The 20,887-nt window shown below is 36.8% G+C and overlaps 3 protein-coding genes across 10 annotated transcripts; 2 read left to right on the top strand and 1 right to left on the bottom strand.

Moving 5' to 3' along the window:
* The first annotated feature begins 1,636 nt into the window (after window positions 1-1,636).
* On the top strand, window positions 1,637-7,319 carry DWF5 (Ergosterol biosynthesis ERG4/ERG24 family). The gene is made up of 13 exons (XM_022292249.2): window positions 1,637-1,822; window positions 2,008-2,230; window positions 2,339-2,394; window positions 3,728-3,830; window positions 3,923-3,988; window positions 4,796-4,909; window positions 5,535-5,661; window positions 5,969-6,069; window positions 6,383-6,508; window positions 6,594-6,658; window positions 6,746-6,827; window positions 6,908-6,990; window positions 7,078-7,319. The coding sequence occupies exons 1-13, from the start codon at window positions 1,728-1,730 to the stop codon at window positions 7,142-7,144; spliced, it is 1,308 nt and encodes a 435-aa protein (XP_022147941.1). The 5' UTR covers window positions 1,637-1,727; the 3' UTR covers window positions 7,145-7,319.
* Window positions 7,320-8,096: 777 nt separating this feature from the next.
* On the top strand, window positions 8,097-14,045 carry LOC111018139 (RNA-binding KH domain-containing protein). 2 transcript variants are annotated; one of them, XM_088117135.1, is made up of 7 exons: window positions 8,097-8,870; window positions 8,966-9,400; window positions 10,968-11,219; window positions 12,674-13,042; window positions 13,129-13,205; window positions 13,410-13,541; window positions 13,609-14,045. In XM_088117135.1, the coding sequence occupies exons 1-7, from the start codon at window positions 8,145-8,147 to the stop codon at window positions 13,667-13,669; spliced, it is 2,052 nt and encodes a 683-aa protein (XP_087973261.1). In that variant the 5' UTR covers window positions 8,097-8,144; the 3' UTR covers window positions 13,670-14,045. The 2 variants fall into 2 exon arrangements, with proteins under 2 accessions (XP_087973261.1, XP_022149794.1); XM_022294102.2 differs by having other exon boundaries at window positions 8,098-8,870; window positions 13,410-13,524.
* A 93-nt stretch (window positions 14,046-14,138) lies between these two features.
* On the bottom strand, window positions 14,139-20,391 carry ZML2 (ZIM-LIKE 2). Of its 7 annotated transcripts, none has more exons than XM_088117140.1 (8): window positions 20,094-20,391; window positions 19,463-19,843; window positions 18,525-18,611; window positions 18,283-18,416; window positions 17,498-17,629; window positions 17,275-17,380; window positions 14,591-14,693; window positions 14,139-14,513 (listed from the first exon to the last, which is right to left on the bottom strand). In XM_088117140.1, exons 2-8 carry the CDS (start codon window positions 19,763-19,765, stop codon window positions 14,488-14,490), a joined length of 891 nt encoding a protein of 296 aa, XP_087973266.1. In that variant the 5' UTR covers window positions 19,766-19,843; window positions 20,094-20,391; the 3' UTR covers window positions 14,139-14,487. The 7 variants fall into 7 exon arrangements, with proteins under 7 accessions (XP_087973266.1, XP_087973263.1, XP_087973264.1 ...); XM_088117137.1 differs by having other exon boundaries at window positions 18,283-18,443; window positions 19,463-19,769; window positions 20,094-20,390; XM_088117138.1 differs by having other exon boundaries at window positions 14,139-14,501; window positions 18,283-18,443; window positions 20,094-20,389.
* Window positions 20,392-20,887: the final 496 nt, after the last annotated feature.

The following is a 20,887-nucleotide window of genomic DNA, read 5'->3' on the forward strand; positions in this document are numbered from 1 at the left end:
TTTTGTATTCTATTCGATTTTCTAAATTCTACACTTGGAACTCCTTCCTACCATATAGTTTTTTTTTTTTTTTAACAGTCCAACCATACAGTTGTAAATTATTTAATAGCATAAGTGATGATAGTAAAGTCAATGGCTTGAGCCACTTGTATTATAACAATTACTAGAATTTGTTTGGACAATACCATTTTTTTTAGTGTAAAGGCACGGTTAAATATTCAAACTTCCCGCTTTTTCTTTTGTCAAATATATTAAGCTATATTCATATTGACATTTTACATCATCATCTTATGTTATAAATAAAGTTAAAATCTTGAATAACATGCACATATTTTAATATTGACATGTTTGAATCATTTTTCAAATAAAAGTACAAATTTTCAAATCATTAATTAATTATCTCGCACAAAACAATATTAAGTGATGATGATTGATGTTTGTTTAGTTCAACAATTGTGACGTGGGGGTTGACTTTTAGAATGTTAACACGTGTCTTATCTATTATGCTATATTCGAATCGATAATAAGATCGATGTTAATAATTAATTAAAAATAATAAATATTTATTTATTATAGTTACATGATCCAAGGCACGTCAAATTCACGTCTAATAAGAGGAGATCAAGTCTTAAGCTCAAATGCACGAACCAGGTAAATTGGAACCCAACGGCCCGGGTCGACCACGACTGACTCGAGGTTGGCGCCGAGACCTTCTTGGCCACGGCCGAGAACCCTGGTGGTTCTCTCTCAACCTCTGTGCAGCCCGACCCGAACCTACCTTGTCTCAACCCTCGACTCAACATTAGGTCCACGACGAAACTCACTCCCACATGTTGTACTAAAAAAAAAATTGACTATGTCTCTTTTTTTTTTAAACCCATATTTGTCTAGGTTAGCTTCACTCCCTCCCCAATAATTTGTTTTTAAAGCATAGAAATTTTGATATTAATATTTTAAAGAGTTGAGTTATATTAAAAAATTAAATAAAAATATTTGATATATCGATGACACACTATATAAATTTATTAATCTCACAAGTCAACAAGTAAACTATATGAATTTATGTATTGAAAAATAATACTTAAATTTTTACAAATCATAAAAACTTGGAAACTGATAATGAAAGATTTAGATTATTTTTGTAAAATTTTGTTTTTCAATCAAGGTAACTTACTGTATTACACAATTATTCTTCACCAATAACACGGTGTATAGACTAAATTGAAAGAATCATAAAAAATGTAATTTGGTAATTATTTTTGTAAGTTTCATTTTTATAATATATATTATTTATTTTTTGTAGTCTAATAAATGAATGGATGGATTCAAACTCATGACTGGTAGCTATGTTTATATTGGCTTCATTTTTATAATATTGAAATTGTCAATATATATATATATATTTTAGTCTAATAAATGAATGGTGGATTCAAATCTATAATTTTTTAGTTAGAGATACATGTCATCGAACTACGTTCATGTTGACTTCATTTGAAATTGTCAAAATATATATATATATATATATATATATATAATATTGAAGAAAGTCTATTTATTTTTTGTTTTTGTTTTTATTTTGTATTTTTTAAATCTAGTTGAAGCAATTATGAGTATAGATATTTTATAGGACGTAGCGGGAAAGAAGTCTAGTCTGATGCTGACTAGTTAGTAGGCTGCACTCTCCGCTTTGTCGCACTGCAACTCGGAACACACACACAGCGGAAAAAATGGCGGAAGGATCCACCACCGTTCACTCACCCATTCTCACTTACGTTTCCATGTTATCTCTTCTCATTATCTGCCCTCCATTTGTAATCTTCCTGTAATTCCCTCTCTCTCTGCTCCTTAATCTCAATCCCAACCCATGGAATCCCCGATCGCAAACCGGATCTCATCCATTTTCTCTATTCAAACTCCAAAACATCGATCGTAGATAACATCCCTATGGTTTTCCCCTGTAATCGATGATCTAGATATAACATCCCTCTACATTTTTCTTACATGCAGATGGTACACAATGGTCCACGCAGATGGGTCTGTGTCCCAGACTTGGAATTACTTGTACCACAATGGAGTGAGGGGGTTTATGAACATATGGCCACCACCCTCTGCTACTGCTTGCAAAATAATTGGATGTTATGCTGCCTTCGAGGCGGCCCTTCAGCTTCTTTTACCCGGAAACAGGGTTCAGGGCCCTGTTTCTCCTACAGGAAATCAACCTGTCTACAAGGTTCAAAAATACTCTTGATTTTGTTGCCTTGATGTTTCTTATTCAAATTTCAAACTTCTGTTGTTAATTTACTAGTCCTGTTTTTTTTTTTCTCTTTTTTGGTTGCAGGCAAATGGCGTGGCTGCCTATATAGTCACACTTGTTACTTACATTGCTCTTTGGTGGTATTGAATCGATGTTCTTTATCAAACCTTGATACTGTTTAAATATTCTAGACATTAGATTTTGTTAATTGGAAACTGGATTGGTTTCCTCATTTCTTTGTTCCTTGCTGTTACTTACTGGTACTCATGATTACTCCAACTCATAGGTTAGACTCACCAGCACAATTTCTTAGCGAGCCATGTTCTTCCTTCTTTGGCAATTGAAAGGTTTCAGTCTGATTTATACTAAACGACCATGGCAAATTTCAAACTATCTGAATCCTTTAGGGGAAAAGTTTATAACAGTTCTACTTTAGAAAATTCACACTTTTTGTAATTCTTTCTGCTGTACCAATGTTTCGTAAATCTGTTATTTCAATCTATATCTCTCAATCTGATTTTGAGAAGGTCTATATGACCATGTGGACTAGGACTTCTTGGAGAAGAAAGGCTTTGGTTTTTAATGGAGGGCTTGGATTTGGAGTTGTATTAGGCCTGTTAACTGCTCTATCTTAGTTAGCGAGAGGCCAAGGGACGAGATTTGTGCCTCTAAGGGTATGAGATTAGGTGATCCTTTATCCCCCTTCTTTTTTATCCTTGTTGAGTGGAGAGAGGGGTTATTCAGGGCTTTGCTGTGGGAGAGAGCTTGTCTATCCCATCTTCAATTTGCTGATGATATTCTCTTCTTTTGCTCAGGGATGGAAAGCTCGTTTATGAATTTCGACCGTTTGTTGTCTTTATCTTGACCACATTTTATGGTCCTGTCAGTTTGTGTAGGGTTTATGGGATCGTTTTTTTAGTGCTTCGTGGCCTCGTTGGTTCCCAATAAGTATTGTCGGTCGATATTGGAGGAAGTATTGTTGTACCCCCCTTAGGGATAGGGAAGGTTCTTCTTGTTGTTTTCTTGCTACTTTGTGGGAAATTTGGTTGGAGAGAAATAATAGAATCTTTAGTTGGTGAAAAGGTCTAGGGAGTATGCTTGAGAGCTTATTAGATTTAATATTTCCTCAGTTTCCAAGAGCTTGTGTAATTATTAGTTAGGCGTTATTCTTTTGGATTGGAGCCCCTTCCTCTAAGGGGAATTTGGTCGGACTGTTTTCGTATGCCCTTGTTCATATTTTCTTTTTTCTCAATGAAAGTTTGGTTTCTAATAATTTTAAAAAAAAATCTATATCTCTCAATCTTGGTCTATTATTGTTATAGTAATGCTCAAAGACTTGGTAAAATATTCATGGTCTTTTGTGCTGTAATTATGAGATTACACATTATTTGGATAGGCAATGTCTTTTATGCCTTCCGGATTCATTATGAATTGTTCTTGTTCCTTACTATAACTGAAACTTTTATTCTTCAGGTTTGGAATATTCAACCCAACAATTGTTTATGATCATTTGGGAGAAATATTTTCAGCTCTCATATTTGGAAGCTTAATCTTTTGTATTTTTCTATACATAAAAGTGAGGACTTAGACTGTTGTGTTGATACCAGTTTCTAAACCGGGTACAAATATATTCTCTGTGTTTATAACCCTGGTGTTTGCATGTTTAAGGGTCATGTGGCACCATCTTCCTCGGATTCTGGCTCCTCTGGTAACATAATAATTGATTTCTACTGGGTAGGTTTTCATATTCCTCTGAGATTTATAATTTGACATCACGACTTTCATTTTTTTCTTTAATAAAAGAGTCGGCTATCAGATGAATGAGAGTACAGGGAGGAAAAAGCCAGGCCCAAAGAACGTGGGGACACCAAAAAAAAAAGGGAGAATATTTAAAATGGAGCCTTAGCTGTTGGTAATATGAAAAATAAGGAGCCATAAAGAATTTGATGTGTGTGAACCGAAGTAGAGGCATCAAAACGTACCAGCCACCAAACCTCCTCTACTTACCTATCGAAATGTGAAAATATTCTTCATTTCCTTCCCAACCAAATATTTCACAATCAGCTTCTCAAAGTTAACAACCTTTATCTCGAATTGGAGGACCCAAAACAACCTCCTCCATCACTGTGTGTAAACTAAAATTGGAACTATGAAAAAATACCAAAAGTATACCAAAAATGTCTACACTTTGGAACAATCAACAATGTAATGCATATTATTGATGATTATTGAATGACGTTACTTCTGAATGAACTATTGAACTTATCCGATACAATTATAAGGGTAATGTGGCGCAAATCAGATGATAGTCTTATGAGAAATCCATGGAGTTTGTACATGCACTGATTGTCTTGAAAAGTTCCGTGGTTTTGTTATCGTATTTGCTTGATTATCTTTGGTTCCATTTTAAAGCATCTGGAAAAAGATGATTGATTAAGTAGTGGAGTATCATATTTTGTTCGATTCCATGAATGAATTGGCCAGTCTTGGTGCTGTTGATATTTCAGAATCATAACACCTTTTTCATTTACTTTCTTGCAGGGCATGGAGTTGTACCCACGTATCGGAAAGAATTTTGATATTAAGGTTTTCACAAACTGTAGATTTGGGATGATGTCTTGGGCAGTTCTTGCTGTGACCTACTGCATAAAACAGGTAGGCATTTACGGGTGGAATTTCGAAGGAAAAGCTAAAGCTTTGTGGAAATTTTCTTTTAGAGCTTTGTTATGGAGTATATGGTTGGAAAGGAACCTTCGTTCGTTTGAAGATAAGGCTAAGTCTTGAGATTCTTTTTGTAATAGAGTATATTTGTTAGCCTCGTGGTGGTGCCAATAGGAATATTAAATTCTGAGAGCTTTTCTCGGTTAGTCTTTTGGGAAGGGCCCCCTCGGCCCCTGTCATTAGACTGTTCTTTGTTTTTTCCCTTAATGAATCATTTGTTGTCTAAAAAATAAATAATATAAAAAATAGGTAGGCATTCATTCCCGAGTATGAAAGATAGTTCTACATTTGTGAAAGTTTATTTACTTTGCCTTTGCCCTATAGCACCCTATTTTCCCTCTTTCAATTCACTCTTCTTCCTTCTTGTAAAGTAAAGGAAACTAGCCGCCTTACATTCCTATTAGAACTTTTTCTTTCTAACCATCCTGGATCTCATTAATACAAACAGCATCCTTAATTTATTGAACTTACTTTTGTACCTATGTAGGTTCTATGGTATTCAAAGTGTTTAGTGATGTAAAGTGTGGAATAATTATCTTCTCATTTCTTATATTTTCAGTATGAAAAGAACGGGACAATAGCTGATTCAATGCTTGTAAATACTGCATTGATGTTGGTTTATGTTACAAAGTTTTTTTGGTGGGAATCAGGGTACTGGAACACAATGGACATAGCGCATGATAGAGGTTAGCTTATATTGTATGATTTTCTTTATTTAACATATTATTTTTTTCATACGCTTCTGTTATTAATTGAAATGCTGGAGCACAGCTGATGTGACTAGTTTTCCATTTTGAAAATTTTGATGTATAATTCTGCAACTAATATCCGCCTAAACTGTACTGGGATGTGATTTTAATGGTCCTTTTATGCTGTTGAAATTAAGAAGAAAAAATAATATGTTATGTTATCCTTATTCCTTGTTGTTTTATCAATCACAAGACTCTTGAAAATTGGCAAGACTCTTGAAAATTGGCAACTTGGATTTTGCAGCTGGTTTCTATATTTGTTGGGGATGCTTAGTATGGGTTCCGTCTGTATATACCTCTCCTGGCATGTATTTGGTCAACCATCCTGTAAACCTTGGAACTCAGGTATGGTATATCCATTTTGTCTGGTTAACTTCTAACATTTAAGCAATTAATTGTAATTCAAACAGGCGGGATGCTCTAATCACCTTTTAATTGAAGGGGTGCTGGTTAGGTTAGCCAATGTGGAAAATATTTAACTTTTTGGATCACCATCTTAATGTATTTGTAGGCTTAAAGAATGAAAGCTATGGTTTGAATAGGTTGATACTCCATTCGGTGTGTTTGCGTAGTTGTTTCTTAATCAAAGAATTATGATTTCTACTTGTGATTCTTTATCGATTATGCTACTTTCCTAATAACCCCTTTTGGTTCTCAGTTGGCAGTATATATTCTAGTAGCAGGCCTTCTTTGTATATATATCAACTATGACTGTGACAGGCAGAGGCAAGAATTTCGAAGAAAAAATGGGAAGTGCTTGATTTGGAGAAAAGCTCCATCAAAGGTTTTGACGAGAATTCTGTGTCTATATGAATATACATATAACTAACTAGTGATATGATGTGATAAAATCTGGTATTATTTAACAGATAGTAGCTTCATATACCACCACATCTGGGGAAACCAAAACTAGTCTTCTTTTAACCTCTGGGTGGTGAGTTTTCATCTGCTTCATTTCCTATACATATACATAAGAGTGGATTGGGAAGTATTGGGCATTTTGCTGCTTATGTTGGTGCAGGTGGGGTTTAGCACGGCATTTTCATTATGCACCAGAAATCTTGGCTGCTTTTTTCTGGACAGTTCCAGCCCTTTTTAATCATGTAAGCATCATCTATTTCTACTCTAATCAACACATACACAAACACATACTTTTCATCTATTTCGTAATTTTTGGTTGCAGTTTCTACCATATTTCTATGTGATATTTCTTACCATCCTTCTGTTGGACCGAGCTAAAAGGGATGATGATCGGTGTCGCTCCAAGTAAGTAAATGAGTTTGGTTCAGCTGATAAGGGATGGGAGTAATTTGATGGATAATTTATTTGCATACATGCTATATTGCTATGCAGGTATGGCAAATATTGGAAACTGTACTGCGAGAAAGTGGCTTACAGAATCATTCCTGGAATATACTAATTAATACCAGTCCAGAGTCTACTTCAAGACTTGTGTTTATGTACTCTATTACTTATCTTGTTCATTAGTAAACTCATGTACGTGTACTAAAATGTTTAATTTTGCAATATGGACAGTTGCCAATCTTGTGTTGTGTTGACTTGCTTGAGGTAATGGCAAAAAGGAATGTTGTTAACTGAAAGTTTGTTAATTTTATATTAGCCTTGCTCTAAATATAACTTTGTTCTTGTGCTTTGAGTTTTGAACCATCCCACCTCTTAGTCATATGGATTGATTTCTTTAAACATAAGAAGTTGGGAAATTTATATCAGATCAAATGTATCCAGATTCATCTGAAATTAGGTACGTGGCAATTTCAACCGTTTGTTAAGTATATTTTGGGTGTACGCTGCATGTATTAAAATAATATTTCATCTATTTTCTGACTAGTTTACAATGTTACGAATGATTTAACTTACTTACCAAATAACGATGTTGAATAATTTTAATTATATTTTGGGTATGTACTACATGAAACTTAAATTTCATAGATATTGCATCTGCTGGAAAAAACAAAAATTTCAAAATAAATTGTCAGAAAAGAACATAAAAAAAAATCAAGTTGGAAATGCTTACATCAATTAGGTTGCTGGCAATGTCAGGGAAAAAACGATAAATAAATCTAATAATTGTTTTTGCCGAAAAACGAATGTACATATTTTTGCAGGAAAAAGACATATAAATGTAGAATAAAAAAAGATTATGTTTGTAGGCAAAATAAATGGAAGGAAAACAAGTTAATAAAGAAATCCTTGGATTTAACTTTTATTATTTTATTAGAGAAGTATATTACATTAATTATTAAGAATTCAAATTTTGATATTTTAATCATCAATAAATATATTTACCTGAAAATCAAATTATTAAAGAAGTAAAAATTAAAATTTTATAATAAATAAATATAGTAGGAGAATCACGAGAGTATTTTACTAATGGATGGCATGATCGGACAATTCAGTCAATGGATACCAGTTTCAGCCCCAAACGTCCATCGGACGCCATCTCCGCCGCTCGCTCCGTCCGCCCAAGACACCTAGCTCCGCCGCCGCCGCCGCTATCCACCACTGCTCCACCGACATTGACCCTAAACTCTACCTTCAGAGATTCTCCTGTTCTTAAACCCTCATCTCCCTCCGACACCGTCTTTCGCCTCCTTTGCCCGGCCTCCATCGTTCGCCATCTCTGCGATACTCCCGGCGCCAGGATCACCGTCGATGAACCTCTTCCTGGATGCGACGAGTGCATCGTTGTCGTCCTTCCCGGCTCCCCATCCAAACCCACGCTCATTAATCCTGGAAATGATACAGAACTCCGTGATCACGATGCTAGTCACATCATCTCTAATGATGCGGTTGCTGGAGATTCGGACGAGGGGTCGCAGGCGCAGCAGGCGCTGCTTCGAATATTTGAGACTATGGTTACGATGAACGAGTACAGAGGAGAAGACCAAGAGAATGGAAAGAAATATGCAAATTCTGCTTCAAACGATCGGATTAGCATTAGCAGTGGAGAAATTGACGGGTTGGTGGTCTGCAGGCTGCTGGCGCCCAGTAATCAGGTAGGGCGTGTGCTTGGTAGAGTAGGAAAAGTTGTGGAGAAGATCAGGCAAGAGAGTATGGCTCATGTAAAGTTTTTGCCCAAGGATCAAATTCCCGCCTGCGCGTCGCCAGGGGATGAGCTAATTCAAGTAATACGTCGCGCTTGAAATCAAAAGTTCCAGTTCTTATAACTTTCTGTCTTCTTATTCATTTCGTGCTGTCTGAAAGTGTACGTGGTATGCAGATAACAGGAAGCTTTCCGGCGGTGAAGAAGGCCCTTTTTTCTGTTTCAGGCTGTCTTCAGGATAGCCCAAGGGTGGACTCGATCAACTCTTGCGCTACAAGACCATTGGGACCACCCGTGTCCCACGCCAATTGTATGCCGGTACAAGATGAAGAGCCTTCTCCTAAAAGGAGATATACTGGCCATCATAATGCAGACTATCGCTCAAGGGGTTATTCTTCCCTACCAGGACATGAAAATGTTGGAGCTGGTCATAGAGCGGTTATGGAAGAGGATGTGGTGTTTAGATTGTTGTGTCAACCCGATAAAGTTGGAAGTCTAATAGGGAAAGGTGGCACCATAGTACGAGCTTTGCAAAATGAAACAGGTGCATCTATAAAGATCGTCGACACACCTGACTTGGATGAACGCGTTGTTATGATATCTGCACGAGAGGTAGGATTTTGTAGGTGTTTTTGAACCTGAGATGCAATTCCTACAATTTTACTTCATACTTGCACGTATATTTGACAACTATTTGCATTAATTTACCTTTCCTCTTTTTTTCATTTTATTTCTAATTTTTATTGGGTCATGGAAAAAGATCGCCTAAGAAGCAAAAACACTTCATTTTGGATAACATGTACGGGTCAGACACGTGTCGAATACTCCGACACTTATGGAACATATATTGGACACACTTATCGTACACGTATTGGACACTTGATAGCTTAATATACATGTGTCACACACTACTAGTAAAAAGTGAATATGGATTCCACACTTGTTACGCACATATGGAACACTTGTTGGACATAAGAAATAGACATAAATAGCAGTATAGGACAAAATAATAAACTTTGAGCGTAAAATACATCAAACTAATTTTTTTTATACATAAAAATGTATAAGCTTATTGACTTTAAATTTCCTTCCTAAAAAATTGTAGTGTTCTTGCCGTGTCCATGCCATATCCATGTCTCGTGTCCATATCCATACTTCTTAGATCAAGACGTTGCAGTTATTTCATGAAACGCGCTCCCTTTTGATCAGTGTGTTGTTGTTCCTTGATCGACATAGAGTAAGAAATAGACTAAGTTATTGTTTCTCTCAAGGACAAGGATAGGGATGAATAAGATTTGTAATTCTGAATGCCATATTTCAATAAAGTAAAGATATTTCACAATTTTCTACACCAAACTCTTGCAGCTTTTTCAGAATGCTTTCCTTAGCTTACACCGCATGATTAGGTTTGTTTTCGTTTATATACCCTTTGGGCTGGAACATATGTGCACATTCTTCTCTAGAATAAGGGGAATCCGAAAAATTCAGAGTTTTGGAGTCCAATGGTGGAAATAATTTCAAGCAAAGTTAGTGGAAGAACTATGGTTTGTCTAGGGGAGGTAGGATTACTCTTTGTTACACCCTGTTTTCTAATCTTATTCATTAAATGGCCATGGAGATTTCCAAAGAACGAATTTTTATGGAGTCTTTGAATTTTGGTTAGTGGGTTTCCAAAGGTTGAGGTGCAGTTTTTGACCGTTATCAAGGGGCTTATAGTTTGGCTTGTGGCAAGAGATAAATTTGAGCTCACTGGAGCAGTGGTGCCTGAGGGGCATGGAACAAGCCCAAAGTTCTGATACCTACTTGAGGTTATATCAAAGATGGTATTAGGTTAAAGTGCTCTCTTATGCTCTAGTATCTATGGACATGGCATAAGGCTCGAAGCTCTAATACCAATTTGAGGTTATATCGAATATGATATTAGATTAATTTCTCTCCCAAGAAAAGAGGTGGGGCAGCTATTTCTATGTAAAACACAATCCACATCAGGGGCTCGTCTTAACAAGGCACAATGATGAATTACTTATACTTGTATTACTTTGTTAGGAGTTTATCTATTCATATGTTTATATATCATTTCACGAATCTTTGAAACCTATCTAGACAATAACAGTTTTAATTGCAAGTCCTTTCCTTAGAACTGCTCTCTTTTTTCTTTTCCTTCTTAATTACATCTCAGAGTTTGGAGCAAACATATTCTCCTGCACAAGAAGCTGTTATACGTGTACATTGTCGAATTGCAGAGATTGGATATGAACCAGGTGCTGCAGTTGTTGCTAGACTTCTTGTACATGCACAGCAAATAGGTTATTTGGTGGGCAGAGGAGGTCATATTATTAGTGAAATGAGAAGAGGAACTGGTACTAGCATACACATTTTTCCTCGGGAGCAAATTCAAAACAGTGGGCCTGTGAACGACGAAGTAGTTCAGGTAATTTACATCTTCTTACATCACTGTGCTTCTTGCATCGTTGCTATCTATTATTTGTCGTAGCTTGCTATACAATCTTGCATGCTGATAAATACATGATTATGGAGGTGTTCATCTTCTACTTTCTTGTTGTAGAGTCTACTTGATTCTTTTCCATTCATAAAAAGATGTTAAGTATTTAGATCAACAACTATCACTATGTTGGTTAAAGTTGCAAATCTAGATATGTTTTAATTCATGGGTTTGAAACATAGTGGACAACTATCTAGGATATAACATATAAATTTCTCATTTTTTTGGTTAACGTATATCCAAATGTTGCAGGGTTATATGATGGTTTAGTCAAGATGTGCATGAATGCTCAAATCTTAGTACAAGTGAAAATATAGCATCGGGTCATATATAATAAGAAATCCTCCCTCAAGTCCCTTCTTTACTGGCTTCCTACAAATTTGAGCATTCTTTTTTTGGTAAGCAATGAAATTTTCATTATTAGAAAGGAGAAAAAAAAAAGGGGAGATGAGATATCCCCACTCTCAAAAACTCTCTGACTCTCCAGTGGTGTAGACTAACATTGGCAACGTCTGTTCTCTCAAGCATTCCCCAAATCCTAATATTATCCCTCAATCTTTAAATGCCCCAAGTAAGCCATTACTGGGCTGGAAATTTTTTTTTTTTTTTTTTTTTTTGAAAGCTGGAAAAGAGTAAGGAGGACCTAATCCAAATTAGATGGAAGGCGATTGCACTCCCTACGTCATTGGGAGGAGTGGGCTTAGGTAGTTTGGCTGCCAAGAAGTCTGCTCTCTTAGCCAAATGGAGCACTTTTTGTTGGAGTAATCAAATACCAGTTTATTTCTAATGAATGGTGGTTTCACCATTACGTCTCATTTATTTGGGGCATGGATTCACAATTCTGCGTTTTGCAGATTGTTGCTAACAACTCTTATCAGTTCTCTATCAAAACTGTGTTTTCTCTTTTCTGACTGCTAGCATAAGGGAATAGGCACGATTTATTGACTACTCGTAGAAACTTCCTCGCTCCTTTTGACGTGAGGAGTGCATGATTGTGTGGCTTGTCCAAAGTGGAGTTAACTGATTTACAATTGTGGCATCGAAACATTAAGTTGGTACCATAACCAATTTGTGAGTTAGAATTTCCTTGCAAGTAAACATGAAATAAAAGAATAACTGAAGCCAATATGACTCTACCTGTCACATGTCATTTTCTGTTGTTTTAGTATGTTATTGTTTCCAAGAAAAGGATCTTTTGCTACATGTCGGAGTTCTCAGCCTTTAATCTTGTTAGCAGTTCGAAAGCTTGTAATGATCAGTAAAAGAAGTTTTAATCGCCTTAAGTTGATACTTGTTCATTAAATTAAATCTTTGTTACTGTATAAATTTACTTCTGGTCCAATTTTCTGTTGAAACCTGATTATGATTAATGTCCATGGCAGGTCATTGGAAGTTTGCAGTCTGTACAGGATGCTTTGTTTCATATAACAAATCGGCTTAGAGATACTATGTTCGTAATGAGGCCACACGTGCCAAACTTCAATGCTCCATCTTACCTGTCTCCTCTCCCAGAAACTCCTCCCCCCTTATTTAGGCCTGGACATAACGCACATTCCCCTGGATGCTATCCTTCTCAAGCTGGAGGTCATCGTGGACCTTTTCATCCCCACTCACTCGACCATCAGCCTCCATATTCTCATAGTTCAAGTTTCAGTGGTAATAACATGGATGGAGTTCCATATCCCCATGGTATTGAGAGACCAGGGCCAGGTCCTTTTGATGGACCATCTCCCAGATCGTGGACTCCTCAGGTCATTGCTTGGATTTTTGAAAACCCATGTTTCTTTGTTGTGGCAAACTGATTGGAAAACCTTTTTGTTTGTTGTATTTCATTCAGGTTGTTAGTAGTGAAGTACACAAGGCACCAACTGATGTTGGTTTTGGCATGGTTTCAAGGAATGAGAACTACAGCAGGTAGTTCTTCTTTCTCTGAACTTTAATCTTGGATTTTTCTTTCAGGATGACCACAGTGGTCATTATGTCTAACATGTTTAAACCTTTCATAATGCTACCTCGTAAACTTGGCGGTCGTGGGGGAACGCACCGTATTTCTTTGTACCTTAACATATGTTTCAAGGGTTTATTCATTAGTTTGAAATAAGAATTTTGTTTGAACAGTGGGGGTCCAGCTCATTTTCTGGCAGGCACATCATCTGTGGAGATAGTGATTCCACAAACTTTAATCTGCCACATCTATGGAGAGAGCAACTCTAACATTGCTCACGTACAGCAGGTTTGTCTATTACAAAGGTTAGTCAGAGGTAGCTGCCATCGGTATCGGTTTCGGCTTTAACGTGACTTTATGTAATTGTGGCAGATATCAGGGGCGATGGTGGTGGTTCATGATGCTAAATCTGGGATGTTTGATGGTAAAGTGATCGTGTCTGGCTCACCAGATCAGATTCGGGCTGCCCAGAGACTTGTCCACGCTTTCATCTTGTGTGGGAAGAAGACACAATCCTGATGCTACATTGAATTGCATTCAGCACTAAAATTGAATTTTGGCAAAGCTTTATTTTTATGGGAGTACCCAAGTGTGATAGCATCCATTTTATCACGTTACAAACATGTTTTCCACCAGTTGAGAGAGGCGCACAATGTAGAAAATCAAACAAATCAAATAAATCAGAGACGGATTTACGAACATATATTAGGCGTCTTGTTTCGTAGTGCAGAACTTACAGTCTTGTATATTAGACTTGATGAGGACTGGGGTGATTTGCAGTCAAAAGTATATACCAAATTTCACGTTCAGATTTGGCCCTGCCTGTGCCCAATAATGCTAGTGTTAACCATTGAAGAGACCATGTACAAAGACAAGGCTAAAGTGCAAGAGACCATACTATATGAAGAAAAAAAATTGATTAAAAAACCCATCCATTGTACAACTGCAACAAATGACTAATTTACAAGATTTCTAAGAATTTCAACATGTTGAGACAGTTCACAATATAATAGGAAATGCTAATAAATCATCACTACACGAGCACAGTACCCCTGTTGTTTTCAAGATGAATTGGCCAGAAGATACAAGACTCGGTCGATGGGTGGGAAGCGTAATCCAATTACTCATTGGTGTAAAATTTGACTAACCCTTTTCAATCTAATCTGTAGGAGCCCGTCTGATTTCTTTCTAAATGCCTCAGACAGCAATCATAAACACCTGTCGTACGACTAAGCACTTTTTGGATCGGACTCAGAATCTCCATTCTGCAAAACATTCTATAAACAAATTCATGTAGACATGGTGAGAATAGCAAGAACTTCAACAAGATAAGAAAACACAACAAACGGTTTACCTCGTTTCTGTTTAAGGTTGAAGCTTGTCCACCCTGGTTTGGTGCTTTTGAGAGGTCCCGCAGAGTTCCCTTGTAAGCCACAGCAAAGCAAATTAGAATTCGTCTATTATCAAAGAAAGGCAATTCAGATCCCCAATACCCTTAAATATTAGCGAAACAAAGATGATCCAGAAATGTCTAAGCAAATTCTGACAAACCATGAATGGAAAAGTTTTGCATGAGGAAATCCAGAAAATTGTTAGGCCGGCCAACACCCCGGATACTAAAATCTTGAAACAAAGACGGGCAAAGAGTTCCAGCAAAAGAAAAATATAAGAGATGGCATGGTCTTGGTTCTGACAATTTCTTTGACAAACACTTGGATTCTTTTTTTAATGATGAAAAATCAGCTTTCCGTACGATGATGAAAGTACAAAAAAAAAAGCAGAAAACATGCCAAAAGTGCCAACGGAGGACGTAAGCAAATTACAAGAAAGGACATCAGCTTCTGATAATAGAAAATACAAGATAATTTAATATTAACAATTTGTGTGTTGCACAAAGTGTTGCACGTTAGATAATGCTACCACAATTCTCTCCTAAACGTCAATGTAATTGATACCTCATGGTCTTTTTCACCCCTATAACTAGGAAAAACCCCAGATTCGCATCCCATGCTTTTGGGCATGCAATTTCTTAAATTTAATACAAACTCCATCTAAACCCATCCTTCCAGCTTGTACAAATTTTCGGCACGAAAGGGTTGAGGATACACCCTTAATAATACATTTTCCTTAAGTTTCTGATATGGTATATCAACTGTTGTCGAAATGAGGTCATGGTAGCACGATGGTGCATTCTCCTCACTAGAGCAGAATCTCAGTTATCAGGCTGATAGGTTTGTACTCATAATTTTGTACTCACTCAGAATCTTGTACAAATAAGTCACCAAGCTAATAGGTTTGTACTCACTCACCCTATTCACCTTAGTTTCTTTGGTACGAGACAAATATAGGTCTCCTTGATGCGGTTGTTAATAATGCAGTTCTCAAAAAAAAAAAATCTTAGAACACCTTTACTATGTTAGATGTTAGTTTTCAAGATGTTCCAAGTCTTTTTTATAAAACTAATTTGTCTTTCCATCAGGGTCGGGAGACTTCAAATTCCTCTTAAAATCTCTTCTTCTTTAAAAGGCTCTTCAAGCCAGTTCCTCCAGTTGTCACTTAGAGGTTCCCAATCCACTCCATCCAAAGTGAATCTTTGACCTTGAGGGCTGTCATACAAGTTCTTGAAAAAACTCCCTATTTCTTGTTCAATTTCTGCATCCTCTGTCCGTAGCCAACCACTGTTGTCTTCTAAGGCAGAAGTAAAGTTTTTGTTCTTTCTAGCTGAATCCCACTTGTGGAAAAAATTTGTGTTTTCGTCCCCCTGTTTCAGTCACTGCTGTTTGCATTTCTGAGACCAGAGTCAGAATTCTTTAATCACTAAAACTGTAAGCTGCCCGCTAAGAAGCATATCTAATTATTTGGAACTGGGTTTAGAAGGCCCAGTTCTTCCTACTTGTCAATAGCATCTATCGCTTGCTGAAGGGTTCTCTTGTCTCACTCAATAATCCCAAACTTCTCCTTGTTCCATCTAATCAACTGACGTTTAAGGAAGTTCAACTTTTCCATGAAGACATTTTTTGTAATTACGATCTTACAAAAAAAATGGATAAAAACTGGAGATCAAGGGTTAAAGATGCCCATCCAAGTATTTCATCGTCCTTGAGATTTCTCCTTGTGCCACTAAAAGTTGGATAAGGAACACCATGAATCCTTCATCAATGCTGCTTCTCGAGTAGATAAAGAGAAGATCCTCAGGCAAGCCACAGCTAAGGGGGCATCACTAAGCCACAAATCCTCCCAAAGGAATGTGGAAGAATTATTGGCCACAGCTTCTTTGATTCTAGATTCTAGGATAGACAAGATTCTCATGCTTGATTAATAATATGTTGCCAAGGCCATTAGAAGAGTAGAAAGAGAGTACCTAGCCTGGAACCAACATGAGTAGTGCAAGATTTAGCCTCCAAGATTTTCATCCACCGAGCCTTTGGTATGTGCAAATTCTCAAAATCCAATTTTTAAGAAGAGAACTATTCCTTCACTTGAAATTACCAATGCGAAGCCCCTCCCTTTATATGATATAGAACCTTTTTCCAGTTAAGTAAATGAAAGCCATCCTATTTCTTATGACTTCCAAAGAAAATATCTAAAAAGCTTCTCCAGATCAATGATCACCTCAGTTCCAAAGAAAATATCTAAAAAGCTTATCCAGATCAATGATCACCTCAGGAAAAGGGACAAATAATAAATGGGGAGATAGTAAAGAGTGGCTTGTATAAGAGTGAGGTGCCCCACTTTAGATGTAGATGTAGTGGAATTACTCCATTTTTGTAGCTTATAACTTTCACAAAGATAGGAGCCCAAACAAAGGAGGAACTAGGGTTGTCACTGAGGGGAAGATTGAAATAAAAGGTGGGTTATTTGCCACGCTTGCAACCAATGTTATAGGGCAAGAGATCATGTATGATTCATCAACATTTATGCCCAAGATCTCAGATTTGCTAAATTTGATAATATCCTTTAAGCTTGGATCACGAGACATAATGCACATTTCTAAAGAAAGATATCTTTAGATAAAATGATGTTAATGTTTGATACTACCTTGTTTGCCCACATGAGTCCACAAGCGTTGCAAAGGGTTCTTGGCCCATCAGGTCCACGTCGCATCATTGGTGTAGATTTCTCACTTGTACCACAGTGTCGGCAGCTACAGGTCAGTGAGATTAAAATTATGAATGGATCAATCCAGCATTAAACAACAGTTATAGTAATAATCATGACCCTTTAAATAGTAGTCATTCAGGAAATCATAAGAAAAACTAACAGAATTTCTTGTTGTTGGGATCCGTTGCCATCAGTGCTCCAGCTCTCATTTGATTCCCAACTTGTTATGGCTGATGATGAATCTTCATGAATGGGTTTAGAAGATGTAAATTGACCTTTATTACGCTGCATCCTACAAGGATAAGAACAATGCAAAGCAATAAATATAAGCCCAGTAATCTTTTTCAACTTGCTAATATCTTTTATTAACCCGACCCAGTTACCAGTGAGAAAGCATATAAACTACCTTCTCCAAGATTAGAGAGTCAATAAAGAAACCATAAACTGAAGTACAATTAGCAACTGACACTGGATACTTAACACAAATTTTGAGGACTAAATTCAAGTCAGACACTACCTAAAGCTGTTTCCAGCCTCAAAAGCTCTCTTCAATTCTCATAAATAGGCATAGTGATTAGTGAAACTAACCTCAGGAAATGTTCTAATAGCAAAAAACTTTGCTGATTCAGAGAGAAGAGAGCAATCATCAGGATGAAAACAGGTAGGCAAAATAAAGACGCATTAAAGTATTCATTTGTCGTGTTATAAGAATTTCACACATTCTTGTCATTTGCTTCCCCATTTTTACAAAACTACATGGACTAAACAACTCCTACCATCAGTGGAAAAATCATGTTTAAATCAAACTAAGTTCCATCATATTAGGAACATACAGCATTAACTCTCAACTAGTGGAAGAAGGAACTATTTAAGGTGAAATAATAGATGACTTATTTATATAAGGGAAAAAAATAATTCAAACAACAATAAAGGAAGGCGAGATACCTAAGTGCTACCTCTTTACGAACTGTATACCGAATTTTCTTGTCAAAATTACGTTCCTTTCGCTTTTCACGAAATCTAATCAAAGAAGCTAATCTCTGAGGGACACTTAGACGTGGGGGGATACTGGCAAGTGCCTGGTTAAATGCTTCATCAGTGAGGTGCTACATATGAGATAACACGTCATTCTTTTATTAGATAGCACAATAAGATACAGGGACATGTGGATAAGCATGAATACGTACCCTATCATTTTGTTGATTACTTATTGGGATTGAAGGAACACGCAAAGGTACTTCACGACCTCCCAATAATAATAACACGGCTTGAACCTGACATGTAGTTCTTTAGATTATTTTAAAAATGGGTAACCATTGAACCAGTGTATTAACAAACTATAAAAACTAACGTACAAAAAGGAACTTCAGATAAGTAACCAATATTTCTATTTGGACATAAAAAAGAATAAATAGCCTAAACATAGACAGAGTAGCATATCAAAACATTTCAAATAACAGCAAGTTATTTGTAAATCCTGTTCCTAATGAGATGAGTTCTCTAAGAAGTGGTTGAGTGAAAAAATAAAATAAAATAAAAAACATATTTAAAGGAATTTTATATTAAGCCTGTGTAGTGACAAACAAGAAGTCCATCGTAGTAACAGAAAATATTCTGAGCTGGATAAGGTCTCCAAAGATAATTAGGGGTTGATCCATTGGTTATCAGCAAACTTCAGCCTATACTTTTATAAATTTAACCTTCACCTAGCATTAACAATTCCTGGAATACTCAATTCTACTTTTCTGTCAATGTGCATGCCACTAAATAACTTGCATTCACATTTTAACATGTATAAACCATCCATTTATCCCCATCCATCACCTGTAAGCCCTCAAAATGTGACTTAATTCATAAAAGCATGTCTGATAACCATGTCCGAGTCAATTTACAATATCTAAGTCAAAACGAAACATGAAAGATACTTCAGGCGCAGACAGCGGAAGACCAATCTGACTCGACAGTGTTTTCAGTGTTTACAACTATGGAGAGAACTTGGACAGGCAACAAAGTATGCAAAGGTTGTGTTGTCCCAACATAAGATGTCACTTGAAAAATTCGCTAGTCAGTTTTTTAACTTGGTAAAGCGACGGCAAAAACAGAACAAGAAGAAGAATCAATAGACCTTTTCAGGCGAGACAGAATCGAAGACGTAAACTTGACCCTGATATGACAGGGTCAGCTGATCACAGTTATCGCCTCCTCGATCCACCATTACACCACGATTCTCAGCAAGATCACCATGGTCGGATGGAGCTTCCCTTTCCACAACCATGATACCATGACCTTCATTTTCATGCTCATCGGACATTCCATTCCCATTGCTCATATAGTGCAAGTCATGATGTTCCGGGTCTTGCACAGATTGTATCGAATGCTGTGCATGGCCCATATGCATCCGTCCATCGCTCGCATGAATCCCGTCCATTACACTGCTCCCGCCAGAACACCGGAAGAAAAAGGCTTGATTAATTTTTAGATACTAAAGGGCGGGTCCATCCTAGCCCTGTCAATTGAATGCCAAACACGCAATACCAAACAACAACAACAACAAAAATCCGTGAGTACGAACGAGGATATCGAGTTGATAATTAAGAACCAAGTTTGAAGTAATTTGTGAATAATTCAATGACAATGTGTATTGAGTTGAAGAAGATAATTTCCCCCATTTTCGGGAAAGAAAAAGATAGAGGGAGAGAAAAACAGCGAGTGATCAAAGCCGAGAAAGGGATTGAGAATTAGTTGAAAGAAATTACCATCCAATAGAGTGATAATCCAACAGACGAACACGAAAACCGCAACACAGCAAATGCAATCTCGTTCTTGGTTTGAAAAGGAGACGATCCAAGATTACATTTGTATTTCAGGTGGAAGATCTCTCCTCGGGAACGGGATTACGGGAGGGGTCGAAGACGGGATCTAAAACCAACGGCGGATTGAGGAGCACAGAAGAGAAGGTTCTAGAAACTCCACACCCACACAGACGTCTGAAATCTGAATGTCCTCTGTTTGACGCAGATTATGATTTGGGATTTTTAGGGCCCAAGTCGTCTGAATTGGGAATTGGGAATTTTGAACTAATTTTACTTTTCCATCTTTCTTTCTTTTTTTTCTCTTTTTTTTTAAGAATATTCATCTTTCTTTCTTTCTTTCTTTTTTTAAGGTTTACTTAATTTTTATTTTGAAAAAATTCAAAAACCACTTCAATCACACCCTCTGGCCTTTAATCTGGACAGCGAGTATTAAATCTCGAATATTACCAAATTTACCATCATAACTCTACCAATATCCGGATAAAAATTGATTATTCTCGATCAAAAGTAACTATAAATTGGGAAGAATATATGAAATCCGGGGCGAATTAACTGATAAGCAACACATGTAATGCCTCTCGTGAATTCAAATATTTCACTCTCACTTGTTGTACCCACAAAAATAATATATATATTCTCACTTATTGTACCTGAAAATATATATATATAAAAGGAGTGGCAACGTCATTTGTGAGCAAAGAATTGCAGCGCGGCACTAGTCTTTACAGCCAAAAAAT

This window comes from Momordica charantia (assembly GCF_013281855.1).
Source record: "Momordica charantia cultivar OHB3-1 chromosome 9 unlocalized genomic scaffold, Mcharantia_2.0 BLBB01000009.1, whole genome shotgun sequence".
Lineage (NCBI taxonomy): Eukaryota > Viridiplantae > Streptophyta > Magnoliopsida > Cucurbitales > Cucurbitaceae > Momordica > Momordica charantia.